The sequence below is a fragment of the Hetaerina americana genome, unplaced genomic scaffold (genome assembly GCF_022747635.1).
Source record: "Hetaerina americana unplaced genomic scaffold, ioHetAmer1.1.p SCAF_4, whole genome shotgun sequence".
NCBI lineage: Eukaryota > Metazoa > Arthropoda > Insecta > Odonata > Calopterygidae > Hetaerina > Hetaerina americana.
In genome coordinates, this window is record NW_027286985.1 from 41,732,909 (window position 1) to 41,748,823 (window position 15,915).

General features: G+C 40.6%; 1 protein-coding gene across 4 annotated transcripts in view; it reads right to left on the reverse strand.

Moving 5' to 3' along the window:
- LOC139692609 (WD repeat-containing protein 47) overlaps window positions 1-15,915 on the reverse strand; it is a 467,176-nt gene that overhangs the window by 11,049 nt on the left and 440,212 nt on the right. For all 4 annotated transcript variants that reach the window (XM_071590895.1, XM_071590896.1, XM_071590899.1 and 1 more), the window contains 2 exons: window positions 991-1,181; window positions 459-628 (listed from right to left, as the gene is read on the reverse strand). In XM_071590895.1, the coding sequence (XP_071446996.1) occupies window positions 459-628; window positions 991-1,181 (361 nt within the window). The remainder of the gene's footprint in view (window positions 1-458; window positions 629-990; window positions 1,182-15,915) is intronic.

The following is a 15,915-nucleotide window of genomic DNA, read 5'->3' on the forward strand; positions in this document are numbered from 1 at the left end:
TTTACATTGTAATATCTATTTTAGTATGCATTAGGAGGCATCTCCAATTCTATGACATTAAATACATACATTAATGTATTAATTAGTCTACATGTGTGCATAAAAGTAAGAATTAATTACTCAAAACCAAAGGCTAAATTATTGATGAGAATTTTGCTGTGGTGAGAATTAGATATCTTAAACAAAATAATAATATTTAGTAAAGACCAGATAAAAACTTCACTAAAATATCTTCAACTTTAATAAATCCTTACATTAAACACTTCTACTAATAACTCCTACCGCCACAACTCAGTTCCTCAGCTATAAGAATGCTTTATTTTTGCAATTATTCTTTTGTCAACTATGTTATGTATTTGGAAGAAAACTGCTTCCACATTTTTGACCCAAAAAGTATAAAAGAAAATGATCATAATATATTTCCCTATTTTCATACAAAATAGCTTTGATATACAAACCTTCAAGATTAGAAGTATCTGCATTGAATTTCATGAGCTTCACTGTTTTGTCATTGCTGCCAGTAGCCAGGAGGTCACCCATTGGTGTCCATGCCAGGCAATATATTGACCCTTTGTGGTGCATTGTCCGTTTGAACAGAACCGTGGGTTGATGTGTGACATGGTCTTCCCTAATGAAAAATGTATGCAAAATTATTCCCGGAGGATTTGACATTTCAGAATAGGCACTCAATCGAAAAACATTAGCCATTCACAATCCATTACTAATGCTGTACGATATACACAAAACATTCTAAGTATCTACAGTATCTACAGTTCAGAATCTAAATCAGAATGCTGAAGCAATTAAAAATAAAAGCAACAGATAAACAGAGGGTTAACATCATTTAAAGAAAGTGAGGATCTACGACTATTTCATGGGAATGAATCTGAATTGCCACAAAAGGCATAAAATTTACTGATGGAGTACTAAGATTTGATAACTGATGTCATTTGCTTTCAAGAAATAACATTTATAATGATTAACACTAACCTGAGATCTGTCAGTTTTGGATAAGAGCATATTCGGAGAGTCTTTGAGTTTGATCCAACAGCATACAAGCGACCATTGGGGTGGAACTCAGCACATCGCACCGCCTGAACATCTTCCAATGAGGTTACAGCAACAAAGCGTGGCCTGGCTGGCCCACCATTTTGATCCAAACCAGATTGATGATTGGTGGGCTGCAAAGAAAGCAGAAAAAGTGCATAAGAAATCCACTTGAGTTAAACGACAGATTTAATGCAATGGCTGTAGCCTATCATTGGATAAGGAAACCTCAATTGATTAAACATCATTCACTTTGTAAGAGAGTTAAAGCAACTTTTCCAAGAACACTGTTTTTTGTTTCTACCGTTTATTAGATTATAGGTAATTTAAACAAGATCAATTTAAAATAATTAAGGGCAAATTCACATCTTTTAATCTAGGATATGGTAAAATTATTCATTTCAGTTAATTTCCTATCAAGAAAAACAGAGACAAAGCTGCATTTTTTATTCTCAATTGTGAGGAAAGTTGAAAGGTCATACAACAAAGACCTTGCAAACTATTTCTCGATTACATCCATCCATGACTTTAGTGGGAGAAAGCAAATATTGTTTAAAAGTTATTCTACAACACTCATACATGAACGGAACAATTTCAGGATTTTTAAATTTGTATATTTCTTAAGGAGTGGCATCAACATGTTAAGTAAACATGTATTTTGGTGATATTTCCTGTATTTCTAGTCATAAGTTCTCTTTCGCATAAACTGCAACCGAAAACAAAAAGGTACAAAGCACAAATCGGTTTTCGAAAAAGGCACTATTTTTAGGGCGCATAACACGCCATGCGAAAGGTAAACCGTTTCCACAACTTTATCCATGGCGGCGAGATGCTGCCGAATTCCCCGAATAGGGCTACATTCACACAACCCGCAAGCCACTCGATTACCTCTCCATCCCAGAAGGAGGCGGAGTGGCGGGAACGGAGTGCAGGGGGTGGGTGAGGAGGAGAAGATTAGTGAGCATGATGGTGTCTGCAGGAACTGCGGCGAATGGTAAGGAGAGAGGAAAGGGCATGCGGGGGCTGCTCGGGCGGTCATCGAGGTCGCCACAGGTGGGAAGTAGGGTTGCACACGCCCGATATCCATCAAGATAATCCCTATTCGTAATTACGGAGTCACGTGGTGCGATTCCGACCAGTTTGTGAATCGGAAGCGGTTCCAACTCACCAAAGCATCGAAACATTTGGTTCAAGGCTCTTTTTTATTTGAGACTCCACAATTGTGTATGCAGATGAAACCGAAAGCTGCGGACAAGGAACAAAGAACGCCAGCTAATTATCCCGTTTTGCTTTTTCTTGCTTACTGATGAGAAATCCATTAATTATTAAAAAAATACCTTTTTATGCTAAAATACCTCAAAATGTTGGGTATTTACACGCAATTATTATATGTGAATTCTAATTCTTTAATTTTTTTATAAGAGCATATCATAATTTGTAAACTGACCTTCATTGATGTGCCCTTTGTTAAAATGGTAAAAATGCACTTGCCTTAAATACGAGGGTCATCCGGAAAGTAGTACCCGTTCGTGAAATAAAGACACAAAAGTAAATATTAACAAACATAAAAAATTTTATTTGAAAGAGGATACTTTAAACTACTTCTCAACATAATCTCCAAGCAAATTAAGGCATTTGTCATAACGTGTGACAAGTTTCTGTATTCCTGCTGCATAGTCCTTCGCCGCCAGCTCATTGAGATACGCGAGGGACCCATCTTGCACAAATTTTTGCATAATGCAGATGGTGTTTAACAATTTCATGAACAATTGTTCGAGAAACATTGGGAAAATGCTCACAGATGTCATCAATTGTGACGCGCCGATCGTTCCTCACGAATTCGTCAACTGAGCTCACCAGTTGGTCTGTAATGACAGACGGTCTCCCCGAACGCTCATCGTCGTGTGTGTTCCCCCTCCCCATGTTGAAGTTGCGACACCACCGCCGAACAGACGACTCGTCCATTACATTGTCTCCATACACCTCCTTTAATTGGCGATGAATATCACATGGGCGAACGTTTCTTGCATTGAGGAATTTAATCACTGCCCTCACTTCACAACTGGCGGCGTTCTCAATTTTTTTAAACATTGTAAACAATCACAGAAACAACACAGGCAATGCTAGCGTCACGCAACTTGGCTCAGAGAAGGCAGACAAGCCACTGAAGCTATCTGACCTCGTCCAGCGGCTACTCGCGTCGTCAGCACTTCATGCGGCACGAACGGGTACTACTTTCCGGATGACCCTCGTATTATTGACACCTGGTGATCCCAAAACAGAATTTTCTACGTGGCACCTATACTCCACTCTAGACTCTTAATTATGCATAATAAATGCAATGTTCGCATGTTTATGGCGGAATCAGTTATGATTCAACCCTAAATAATCTTAAAGACGAGGATCTCACACGCCGAGAGTCCTCATGGGTTCCCTACTCCTAATCCTCTACCTTAACTCTTTGTGATCTATCAAAATGAAGGGTTTGCCGGCATCAAATTTCAACTTCGGTTGGGTACGCGTCAAAAATAGGTCGGCCTTCTGGTCTGGTCATATATTGAATGAATGTAAAACTCCAATAGCCGTAAACAGTTTACCTTTCTAAACAAAGTTCAAATGAAATTAGTTGGCTAGCGCCACAAGTCAAGAAGGGGTAAAAGGTAAAAAAGGAGAGGATAAGAAAGGTGAATACGAATACGCGTATTTCGGCCACAAAGTAGCCCTCTTCAGCGTACTGAAGGGTAATCGTCACGACAACACAAGTCGAAGTGACAAATCTGATCTCACTTCGACTTGTGTTGTCGTGACGATTACCCTTCAGTACGCTGAAGAGGGCTACTTTGTGGCCGAAATACGCGTATTCGTAGTCACCTTTCTTATCCTCTCCTTCTTTACCTTTTACCCCTTCTTGACTTGTGGCGCTAGCCAACTAATTTCATTTGAACTTTGTTTAGAAAGGTAAACTGTTTACGGCTATTGGAGTTTTACATTCATTCAATATTACTAGCCGTAAGAGCTCATTTCTTATCAATACTGGTCATATATGTTATCAAAATTTTGAAATCAAAGCGGACCAAATGAAAATACGGCTCCTCTGAGATGAGTCTATCAGCAGAAGAAGAAAAGGGAGTTCTGATTTGGGGAGATATTGGTTGTCAATTAATTGTACATTTAACAAGTAAGTAATCACACCCCGAAGAAGGGGTTTTTACGCACAAGGCAAATTGACTTGCTTGACTGCTGTCAGTGAAAAACAAACAAATTTTCGGGGGAGCTAATGCTAACACCGGCTACAATTGTAGTTCAGCATTACCGCCACCAGTTTATTTTTACAAATCCTGTTACTGGGATTAAAAAAAAATCCTGAGTTATGCTACACAGCATAATGTTGTGGATTAGTTGACGCAAAATACGGCAAAAATGCTTCGCGCATTCTCAGTATTCGTAGGGGTATCATCAATTTGATACGGATTGTGTACAATTCCTTTATGCCTACCTATGTGCATTAAACATAATATCCAGAAGACTTTACCAATTAAACTACAGGCAAGGTTTCTTGTAGTGTTGAGAAATCTTAACGTTAGTCTGGTTATAAAAGTAAAGTGCTTGAAAATAAAATCATGGAAGCAATTATGAAATATAAACAGGTATCATCCTAATAAATCAATCAAATTTGACGATGAATAACCTAGTAACACGCTTGTCTTTAGTGCCAAGGATAACGTTACAAACAGGAATCGAAATTCGGTAAAAGACGGAAATGATAAGATGAAGTGAATACATTCTGAACCAGAGAATGGGAATTAATTTGCATATGAAATGCAGTAAGAATTCCCTGTAGAAAATTTTCATCGTGTGAAAACTAAACAATCAACTATATGATTATTTTGCCAACGAGAGTTGGTAGATTTGTACAACCATAATATGACGTATTCGATAGTTGTTTACGCTGGAGAAACGGCTTCACCCACAATTCTATGTTATTTAGATTACTCCAACATTTAACCAAATAACTCCAGTTCCGCGTAATACCGTAGTTTTCTAAGCGTGCCTAAACACACGTATAACAAGTTTATACGGTCACTGGAATCGAAAAAGGTTATCATTTTTTTCCTACCACCAGTACATCGGAAAAACCTAAACTTTTTTCCAAATGAGATCCGCGGAGACTTTCTCCCTTTTCCATCGATCGGTGGAAATCTCTTTTCGTGGCGAATCGGTTATTGAATTCCCGTTGTCTCAGAGCATCGGGGGCACACTTCCACCTCGGCACACTTCCCCTTCCTCAAGTGCAGTGAGACAGGTATGGACACAATGGGGGAATTTAATGGGGGGTTTGGGGTAAGCTAATAAAAGAGGACATAAATCCCTTTCACTCTTGGATTTATGAACTCTCAAATAAACCGATTTTCAAAATCTGTCCTTTTCATTTAATTTACAAAAAATCCATTAAAATAACATCATATCACACCAATAAATTGCATTAGTTGAGCATTATTGTCACTTCATGACATGATTAAGTGAGTAGGAATGTCTTGAGGGAGAGAGGATGGCAAATGGGCAATTATGCCACTTCACAGGCTACTAAAATGCCCATGATTTCTGAAAATATGTTTTCGGAAATAGATCTTTTACCCATCATTTGGCAAAGCTTGACGCTGTATTAGACTTTGCCCAATTCCTGTCATTAACTTCAATACATTTTTGCATAAACAAAAATTAAGAAAAAATCTGAATTAAAACTGTAGCAACCAACACGCTTGATATGACGATAACTACGAGCAATATATTTTTTTGATTTTTTCGGATAGAAATGATGAACATATTATTAATTCGATCTGAATAGACAGGTGTAACAATGTGACCGTTATTTAATTGTTTATTCCCTCATCTAGGATAAAATCAGGTCCATGATACGATAATAACAGCAGTCTTTGCATTATTTCATCGCGGAAAAGTCGAAGCGTGACTTCGCCTTCGTAAAGCTATCAAAATGGTGTTGTTCGAGACATAAAGAATAGTTGAGAGCCATTCCGGTTCGCTTAAATCGTTATGCAGTTAAGTTACTGCTGCAGAGATCGGATGGAGGCTAGCGATGAAATGATAGAAAAAAATTCCTATTTCAAGAACCTCGTCACTCGGTCACAGAGGAGCTCCAGGCCGTCAACGGAGTAAAATTAAGTGAGGAAATAACATTAAATTCGGTCCGATGAGCATATCGAAACCACATGAGGACCGTGAGAGGGAAGTGGAACGAAATCCGAGTGGCTGGCGGTGCAGGCCGCGGGGAATCCATCTGGAGGCGGTGAGTGAAGGAAAGAGAAGAGGTCCTCGCTGCCGTGAAAGCAGCGCAGAAACTTGATCGACAGATGACAGTTGTGTAGACGCACGTATAATCAATTCTGTTAGCCCAATGCTGATTAGGATCAATTTTACGGTACCTGAGCATTTAAGTCCACTGATTCAGTTTCTACTCTCGAGATGCCCATGGGAGGGGAAACCCAATCACTCGAATATTAATAATTGAGATGGTATCAGAGAAATCGAAGGATAAGAAGGTTGCTTAAAAGACTGCTTTACATTAAGGTACTGGAAATTCAGATGTCGCTACTTCAAAGCCTGAATGCGGCAGCTGTAACCAGTCTACAGAGAAATTTTACGGAAGGATCGGAAGCCGAAAGACATGAATTCAACGCAGAATCGCCAAGAGAGCCTTTGAAAGAAAATTGAATATCTTGTACGCTGAGGGCTTAAAACAGAAGGTCAGCAAGAATGAAGAAAAATACAAAAGCCATTACACTTAAAACTATAACGCAATAATGTAGCTAATTTCATAAAACGGCTTAAATGCGAATGAGATTGAGTTTTATGAATCACTGAAATCCTGCGGTGGTGTACACGTAATTTTCTCAGTCTCAGAAAAACATTTGAATTGCAAGAACTCATTGAACAAAAAAAGATGAAATGGCGGGCATTCTAATATTTTCAAAAGATCAAAGTATATTTTAGCGCTGACTCGTTCCCTTGATGGGCGCTAACAATAATAAAGAGAGGCACACTCTGAAGAGCATACATCTGTATGCAAGTATCAGTCATTTTAATAAAATTTTGGGTATTTTTTCGTTTAATCACTGTTTCAAACGTCGATCCTAAAACAGGTTCTTTCCAAAATCGTTTTCATAGAAACTCTCAACAAAAATTCAAGATTTTAAGCGTGATTTTAAGGCTGTGAGGGACTATTAGCAGAAGAATCATGAATTAATGGTGCAGAAATACATTCTATTCTCACGAAAAACTGATTTCACCTGCACAATAATGTTAAGAGTTGTAATAGAGTTAACATTAAAGCACCTACAGCTTTCTTAAACTGAGACATTAATTTAATGAAAAAAAAACCGAAATCGCAGTTTCAAAAACTAACGCCTCAGAACCAGTTCAAAATTAGTTTTCAAGCATGACTTCAACACTAATTGGAAGTTAAAAGCGCTTGAAAATTGCACACTCACTTCACAACTGTGGACAAATCATGCATGAATAGGTATTACATTATTTTTCAACACTCGTCATTAACACATAAACTAAAATGACACATTGGCTCGTGCTCTCCCCATCCAACTTACTTAATCCTCTTAATAAAATACAACAAACATTAAAACAATATATTTTGTGCTTAATAAAACGAGACAAAAGGCTTATCTGGAAGTTATACACTCGGTCATGCTGTCATAGTTGCTGAACGATATTTCAATCGCAAATAATAGTGCGATTTCTTGAAAACCCCTTAATCATCTGAATGCTCGCCACCTTTAGGTAATTCACTTTGTAGCCAAAGCGACAGCCTTGATATTGTATAGTTACCTGTAAAAATTCATAAACATAAATATGCTGATCTTAAGCCCTCATATACGGGAAAAGTGTTTCGCCGCAAAATCGCCGTGAATGACGTAATCCCTTACTTGGCCCGTTAAGCTCGTCAATATTCTCCATTCCCATTCCACGCTCGGAGAAACGGGATTATTACCACGCTTCGTCACATTTGTCTCAAACAACTGCTATCGTTTCACAGAACCAGGTGCATCGGGGAAAAAAAACAAATTTATGGTGAGACCGGGATTCCTGCAGGATGGAAGATCCTCCCCATCGTAAAGAAATGGGATGAACTCGTCGCACGGAAGTTCGAAACGGCGAGGGATTTCACCTATGGTGCGCTAAAACGGCCGAAGGAGTTTAGGAAGCTGCGAAACGGACAATGAAACGGAAATAATACTGCATTTATGCATTTAGTCGAAATTCGATGAGTTTATGAATGAATGACATCATTCAAGAGAATAGACAAAGAAAGAAAGCAAGAAGTACGCGGAAGAGACAAATTCTGGAATCCGGGCAGTGAGTGGCTGGTGCACTCTGATACCTGTCGAATGGTGACTACGAAAGAACTTAGCGGTCGGCGAGCACATAAAACACATTTCACATTTCCCCGCGCAAATTTCTCCAAGATGGCCTGTATGACCCTCCAAGCTTTGATGGACTGGATCCTCCATGCGGATATTCAACCTCGGGGGACTACCGCGAGAAGCGCCGATGGCAGAAGGTAGAGAGGACGAAGAGGATGGCGGGAGGGGAAGGTGTACCTTATCGCATTAGGGACGCGAGAAAATCTCCGCGGATGGACGACAGAGCGGAGCAAAACTGCGGCCTCCTTCCGGGATCCACGCGAGTGGCGTCGGGTGGTCGACTGGCCGCATGCCACAGAGAAGGGGGGGGGGGGGAGATTCGCCGAGGGCGGCACGTGGGGGCGAAGGGCAGTGGGTGAGAGGGCGCCCAACAACCGAATCTTATGGACGCAATAGTCTTAGCGCCGGAAAAGCAAGAGCTCAGCTCACGCCATGGCGGCCTATAAATAACAGAATTTTTTTTAGACCGAAGCTTGTGGCTGTTCGGGAGTGGTCTTTGTCCACATGTGTAGGTAAATATAAACTTATTGTCTTTCATTTTAATTTTTTTACTGTATTTTAAAAGACGAATTACGTTTTTCTTTAAACAACCTCACGGCTTGAAAACCATGTAGCGTGGTCATGATGCAAATGTCATACGTATATGACGATTGCGGTCTGAGAGAGGTGAGTGGTTCCTTCTAGTCAGTGCTACCCATCATTTGGATCCTTTTTTATTTTTACGTAATTCCATTTCCCCTTAGTGTTTAATATGAAACTTGACATAGATATATTTGTGTGCATTGCGTCTCCCAGGACCCGTGTCAGCCTGCAGCAATAAACATTATTATTTATGAAAACAGGCATTGTCCACCTATTGCCATCGGCCAGCAGATCTCTTGAAATCCACATGAATAATCTTTCGCATAGAGCAGCCAAATGAATTCCCTGAGCGAAATGGGCGGGGAAGAGATGGAAAGATAAGAAAACGGCTTAGATGGCGCAAAATTAGGATATTAAGAACCTTTCTCAAGATAGGCCCTGCCTCATAACACAGAGCGAAGGACCACAAAAGTAAAATAAAAGATAATAAAGAATATATTCTATTGTTTCAGGCTTCACTTCGTGGAAGTATTTAATATCCATACTAAAAAGAAAGACTCGTACTTTTCCACAGATTTTATTATAATAATAAAATCTGTGGAAAAGTACGAGTCTTTCTTTTTAGAATGGATAATAAAGAATGAATACATAAAAAAATGTTGATAGTTTAATGATTGATCCATGGCTTTTGGAATTAAAGTTGCGACTTCCGCATGACTTCTGTAACACAAAATTGTACAATTGCACTTTGCACCTATAACCAACCTGCCAGAATATCTTAATTGAAACGGATACTTTTCACGTTAATGTATTTGCTAATTGTTGTTGTTTTACACCTAAAGGAATTTGCAGTTAATGATACCGGAGCGATTTTTTAAAAACAGAAACGAAAGCATAGTTGGATTCACACTCAATATTAGTAAATTGTTTTCGGAAATAAAATTTTTTCTCCCCTCTACAAACGCCAACATAAATGCCCACAGATTGTTTGGGTAAACCTAGTTTGATCTCACTATTAAAACCCACGCAGGGAGACACCAACGAAAAGATGTGTTTGTGAAAAATGTACGAATAGTTATGATTTTCGCGAAGGACAAGAAAATAATGGAGATTGACATGACTAATCAAAAGGAGGTGAAAGCAAAGATTGAATATTGAAATGTGTTGATCTACTATGCGGCAGGCAAGATACACGCAATTAAGTAAGGAAGGGATTCAGTAATCTCGCTAACGGAATCTCGAATGAAATATCTTTCTTTCGTTTATGCTTAATCAATGGAATAACTTTCAATTAGTCATTTGACTTTCGAAAACAACTTTCAAGTAGTCCTTTAACTTACGCGAAAGTTTTTCACTTCAGAAGCGATGAAACACTAGGCAGGTGGCCGAAACAGACAGATAATTTTACATAAAATCGCATGTTTAAATACGTACGAAGATTTCATGCCAAAAATTCGATTTCAGCTCTTTCATTTGATTCAGGTTTTATTTTCGCTTGAATAAAAACAGGAAGAGAAATTATTAGGAAGTTAGTGTATTGTTCGATGCACTGATATAATTCATGAAATGCCCATACATGCGATTGCGTTACTCTCGCAACATTTTCAATAATTCAAACATTTTGGTCACATAAGGCAGAGAACTTGACTGAGAGAATTGACGTATACTTTCAATTTTTTTCACTGCACACAATCCCATTTGTCTGTGAAACAAATATAATTTTCATATATTGACCAAATTGATTACGGACGTGCTGTGGGTATAATGAAATTGCATTACAATTCCCTTATTGCGCACAAACCCATTGCTGTATGGGCCAAATTAACAATTCAATATGCTAACTAAATTGATTAGGGACACGACGTAGTTATAATTAAATAACTTACTGCAACACCCTTTTACCCACACGGCAAATCAATGCTGGCCGAAGCTACAGGCCTGTATTTTAACTATACGACCACAGTTTGGAGGTTTGAAGCGAACACGAGAAATCCCCAAAATAAAAAGGCCGGTCACGTTCGATGAGAAAACTTCTTTGAGTACCGCCAAAGGACAGGGTCGACGAAGAAAATGTTTCACCTACAAAGCGTAACCGGAGAAGAGGGAGGAAGCCCAGTGGACATTCGGGAGAAGAAAAGGAAAATCTCAACACGAGGAGTAGGCTGACGAATGAAAGGACCACTTCCCGGACGAGTAAACTGTACTTGGCGAACTCCCATCCATTTAAGACATGACTTAAAAGCGTGGAGTGAAGAAAATGGACAGAAGGAGAGCAAGGAGGTGATACAGAGTACCCGTGAGCTGGTTCAATTTTTCAGTCGCGGTCTCTGGGATCCGTTTGCCGGAGCCACTCACGGGGTTCGAAATGGGGAGCGATCATATTAGTGACTGACCGAGAGGGAGAGTAGCGAGGAAGGACGGTGGGGAGGGAGGGAGGGGAGAGTGGAGAGAGAAGCGAGTTTTCGAATTACGATCTTGCAGAAGACGCCACTCCGTATCGTGCTCCCATTGCCTCTTAACCCGCTTCCCTCACCCCAACTCTCCTCGCGCATCCCCTTCCCCCGCCTTCGATACCCACACTCCCCACTTAAGACCTCCCGAGAGATTTCTTGTCTGAGACAGCGCTATGAGACATGCTCTTCTACTCCCTCCGCCGCTCTTCCAAAATTGAACGACTAAAATGTATGAAAACTGAGAGTTGTTGTGGTGTCACTTCCGTCTACCGCGGCACCGTTCCTGATACATATTTTGGGGCGGGACATTCGAGAACAGCTCACATAAACGATTGTTAAACATGCCAGGGCAGGAAAAATCCCAGGATTCGGCGAGTCTTCACGAGGACGATAAATACACAATGCATGTACACTCGTAAAAGACCCTGTTCGATTGTGTGAACACAACTCTCATCTCGCCTGCTCGTAAAACGCTTATTGTAAAAACAGAGGTTGATTGAACCAATCAAAGAGCGCTAACTAGTCATTTTAACTTTAAAAATAAATTAAACAAAAATGATATAAATGTCATTCAGTAAAAAAATGTTTAGAGCGGTATTTAACGAGGCTTTCGAGACAAAAGAATAGAATATTCAAATGGAAGTTGTTTATTTTCCTTAAGGAATGCTTTAGTAAAACATTCGGCTTCAGAGCGGGGACTATACGATTATTTAGAATAATGAGCAAGCAATAAGCCATGAAAAGCAACTACAGGAGTCTTGCCCGAGGACAATCGCATCGACGGAGAGCATATTACACAAATAATGGTGCACGTCGTGACGATGAAAAAGACCATTTGACATTTTTTGCAATTTTTAAAACATAAATTTATGGGTAAGTAAATTTCCTAAAGGTAGTGTTCCCTGTAAAAGAACACTCTCTTTGGGCATTTTAATATCTACCATTGCCGAAGCGGGTAACGAACCATCGACTTTAGGGCCACCCAGGGAACATATCAAACGCCAGATGTCTGGGTCGGCAAGAATATTTTACATCACCCCTCGATCAAACATTATACGGTAAGTAAAGGGCCATTTCAAGAAGGGTCAAGAGAGTGTCACAAGGACCGCGTGGGCTGTTCGCATCGTAAAAGAAGGGGTACTAGCAAAGTAACAGAGGGAGTTATCGCGGGGAGAGGTTGCTTTTCTACAAAAAAGGGCGATTCCGACAAGGTTATATTCGCCACTTGGGCGGAGTGGTTAATTAGGAACAAGGTTGAAATTAGAAATAGAGAGAGAAGGAACCTTGGTTGTCCTATTATGAACGAAACTACCTCCTAGCCCCGCGAGAGACGGGAGTTCTCGCCGTAGAGATCAAATATAAAATGCAATTTGGTGGGAGAAACATCATTTTTAAGATTGCGATGATCAAATCTAGATATTAAAAAAATTAATTTCAGACATTATTTTGATTTACAGTAAATACAATAAAAATAGTTCGTGGTTACCATTAAAATTGGAATTGTATATAATGAAGTATAGCCTCAGGCAATCAACAACATATGTCTGTTCCGAATTATTTCAATGTTAAATTTTTCCGTAATTAATTTTAGTACCCAACGATCTATAAAAAATGAATTCTTTCAGGGCTGGCTCATGAAAAAACGGGATTTCCTCTCCATACAGGTCTGACAAGTCGCATCTGCTTGCATCTTTGACAAGTATGGGCTTTTTGAATATTTACGAGCCAGCAACCTAAAAAATCTGATCTCTCATGTGCATGCGAAGTGAATCCTCACTTGAACCGTCCACGGCGCGGTACTTGAGCCACTTCGGCATCGGAATAGCGGCGAAATTCCAGATCGGATCGTAAATTTTATCGCGGGGGACATGTAACGCAATTCCCTCGGCGGAGATATGAACCACTCGTGGAGACATAAAGACTCCCTGACCCGGGGACGCGAAGGTCACCCCACGTCACCATGATGATGGAGATTCTTCGAATTCACGACGAAATAAACTCGAGAGAGGCTCGCTCGAGAGGGTGACCAGCAGCCCCAGCTCTCAGAGACCTGAGGCATCTGGGATCTAGGACCCCGAGGGGGAGTGGAGGGGATTCCCGCGATGCAGAGCCGCCCGAAGCTCTCCCGGGCGACCCGTCCCAAGTGTAGAGTGAAATTCAAAATCTCGCATCTGGCGTTTGCATCACGCGCCGGCGTTTCTCCTTCCCTATCCACTGCCACCCCACACGTCCATCATCCGCTTTCGATTAAGTTCCTTCCTCAGCCTGTCGCTCCCATTCAACCAGTGGAATCCGACAAATTGCTCCTCCCCTCCCCTTCCCGTTGGGGCTGCCCGATATACGTATAGACTGTACCAGCGCGATATCGCTACATAAAGCCGTCAAGCGACGTTCATTTGGAATGTACGATGCACCATTGCAAATATCAACGCACCACGTAAGGCCATAAATCGGCACGTCGAAAAATACCACACTAATCTCCATCTACATCGCACTTAGAGCAGGTTCTTGTTTCTGCACTACGACAAAATTAGCTTCAATGGAATGAAGTTCCGCATAGGCTGCGCTAAAACTTTTTTAAAACATTAGGGAATGGCAGGAATTATAAGTATTATTTGCAGAGGATTTTTTTTGCTTTAAGTGGAGTGTAGTCTTAAAAATGTGATATTTTTATGTCACTGTGACTGTTTGTCTAATGTATACCAATCCTTTCCAGCGATTTATTTCCTTTTATTTGATCCTACTTGCAAACTGCAAGTATTCATTTACTAGATCCGCTCGTTACAATCTTTTCAACACTAACTCCTACTGCGCAGGTGAGTCATCATCGGGCAGGTTATCGCAAAAGGAACGTACAAATTGAACGAATACTCCCGTTCACGTGGCTCCCGTCTTCGCTCCGAAAGCCTATCATCCTCCCTGACCCCCACCTTTCTCTCACTCTCTCTCCGCTTATGTTCGGTCGTGCAGGACTCCCCTACACTCATCATCGGAAGCTGTGAAGACGGAGAGAGAGAGACGTTTTCTAGCCTTCGGAAATCGTGAGCACCAAATTGAATCGTGAGCAGTAGGTGGGGCATGGAAGGAGATGGGAGCAGGTGGAGGTGGCGTGTGGGCGGCAAAGGGAATCGGGCCCAAAAGTGCCCACCTTAGCACCGAGAGGCGCGGGGGCACGGTCAAACTTTCGATCGGATTCTCCACGACGTGAGAAAAGTCCGCGTCGGTGAGGCGTTCCGCATGGCCGGGGGAGGGCGTTTCCGCTGCGGACGCGGCGAAAGTGGGCGTGAGAAGGGAGATGGAAGAGATAAGGCGGCATCCCATTCTTCTTCGATTAATATATCCACGTAAATAAGTATCCTTAGCGTCGGGACACTATGAACTCATAAACATGCATGAAGCGGCTAGCAAAAAAAACACGTTGCCAATCCTGCAAAATTTATTCCGGACAGAACAAAATGAAGAACTTTTAGGGAAATACATTAGAAAGTCCATAAAAGTATGGTTACCCAAAAATATTTATGGCCTGAAAATTTAGAAAGGATATAAAATGGGCAATAATAATAGATAAAAGTAGGTATTCTAGGCATTCATTTCAAGTAAAATTAAATACAACCTCAAAAACATTCTATACATTATTTAATGCCCTGAGAATTTAGGCAGGTGATTGTAATAAAATTGCGTAACGGTAAAAGGGAGACTCTTCTCATATAAAATGAAATAAAATTTCACCCAACATAAATTATTCACTTAATATTTCGATAGAGAGTTTCCCTCCAACAAAGAATGGGACGTGGAGATAACGAATCCCTTAATTTTTCGAAAGGTTTCCACAAATCCGGAAGCTAACTAAGATGAATGATGGAATGGGGAGAGGGGGTAAGAAGGCGGAGTGGGTGAGAGGCGAATTGATGAAAGGGTAACGCTGCGAAACGTAGCAAAACAAAACGTGTAAATCTCGAGCTAACCGCGAGAGGGAAGACCTTGAATCATTCAACGATTTGCAAAATCAAATCTTCAGAGGTTAGGGGATTAATTCACATTTTACACAGCCTGAAAATCCAAAAAACCAGTCGTTTACGCAGATTTAGGGCGCCTTTGCGGCAAGGATTACGTACACACCAATATTTTCGGTAACCCTTTTCTCATGGGACAAAAATGTGAGCGGAGAATAGACCCCACCCTGAAATAAGGGGACCTTAGACACATTTGCGTCTTACGGACTATAATGGCTGAACGAGGTTAGATATTCTACTCGAGGAATACCTAAGGAACTTAATGAAACAATTAAAATCCACTAAAGAGAAATCACGAGAGAGTCAAGTTTTACGTACGTGACTCGAATCCTTCCCCAATGTCATAATGTGTTTATTAATCAAACC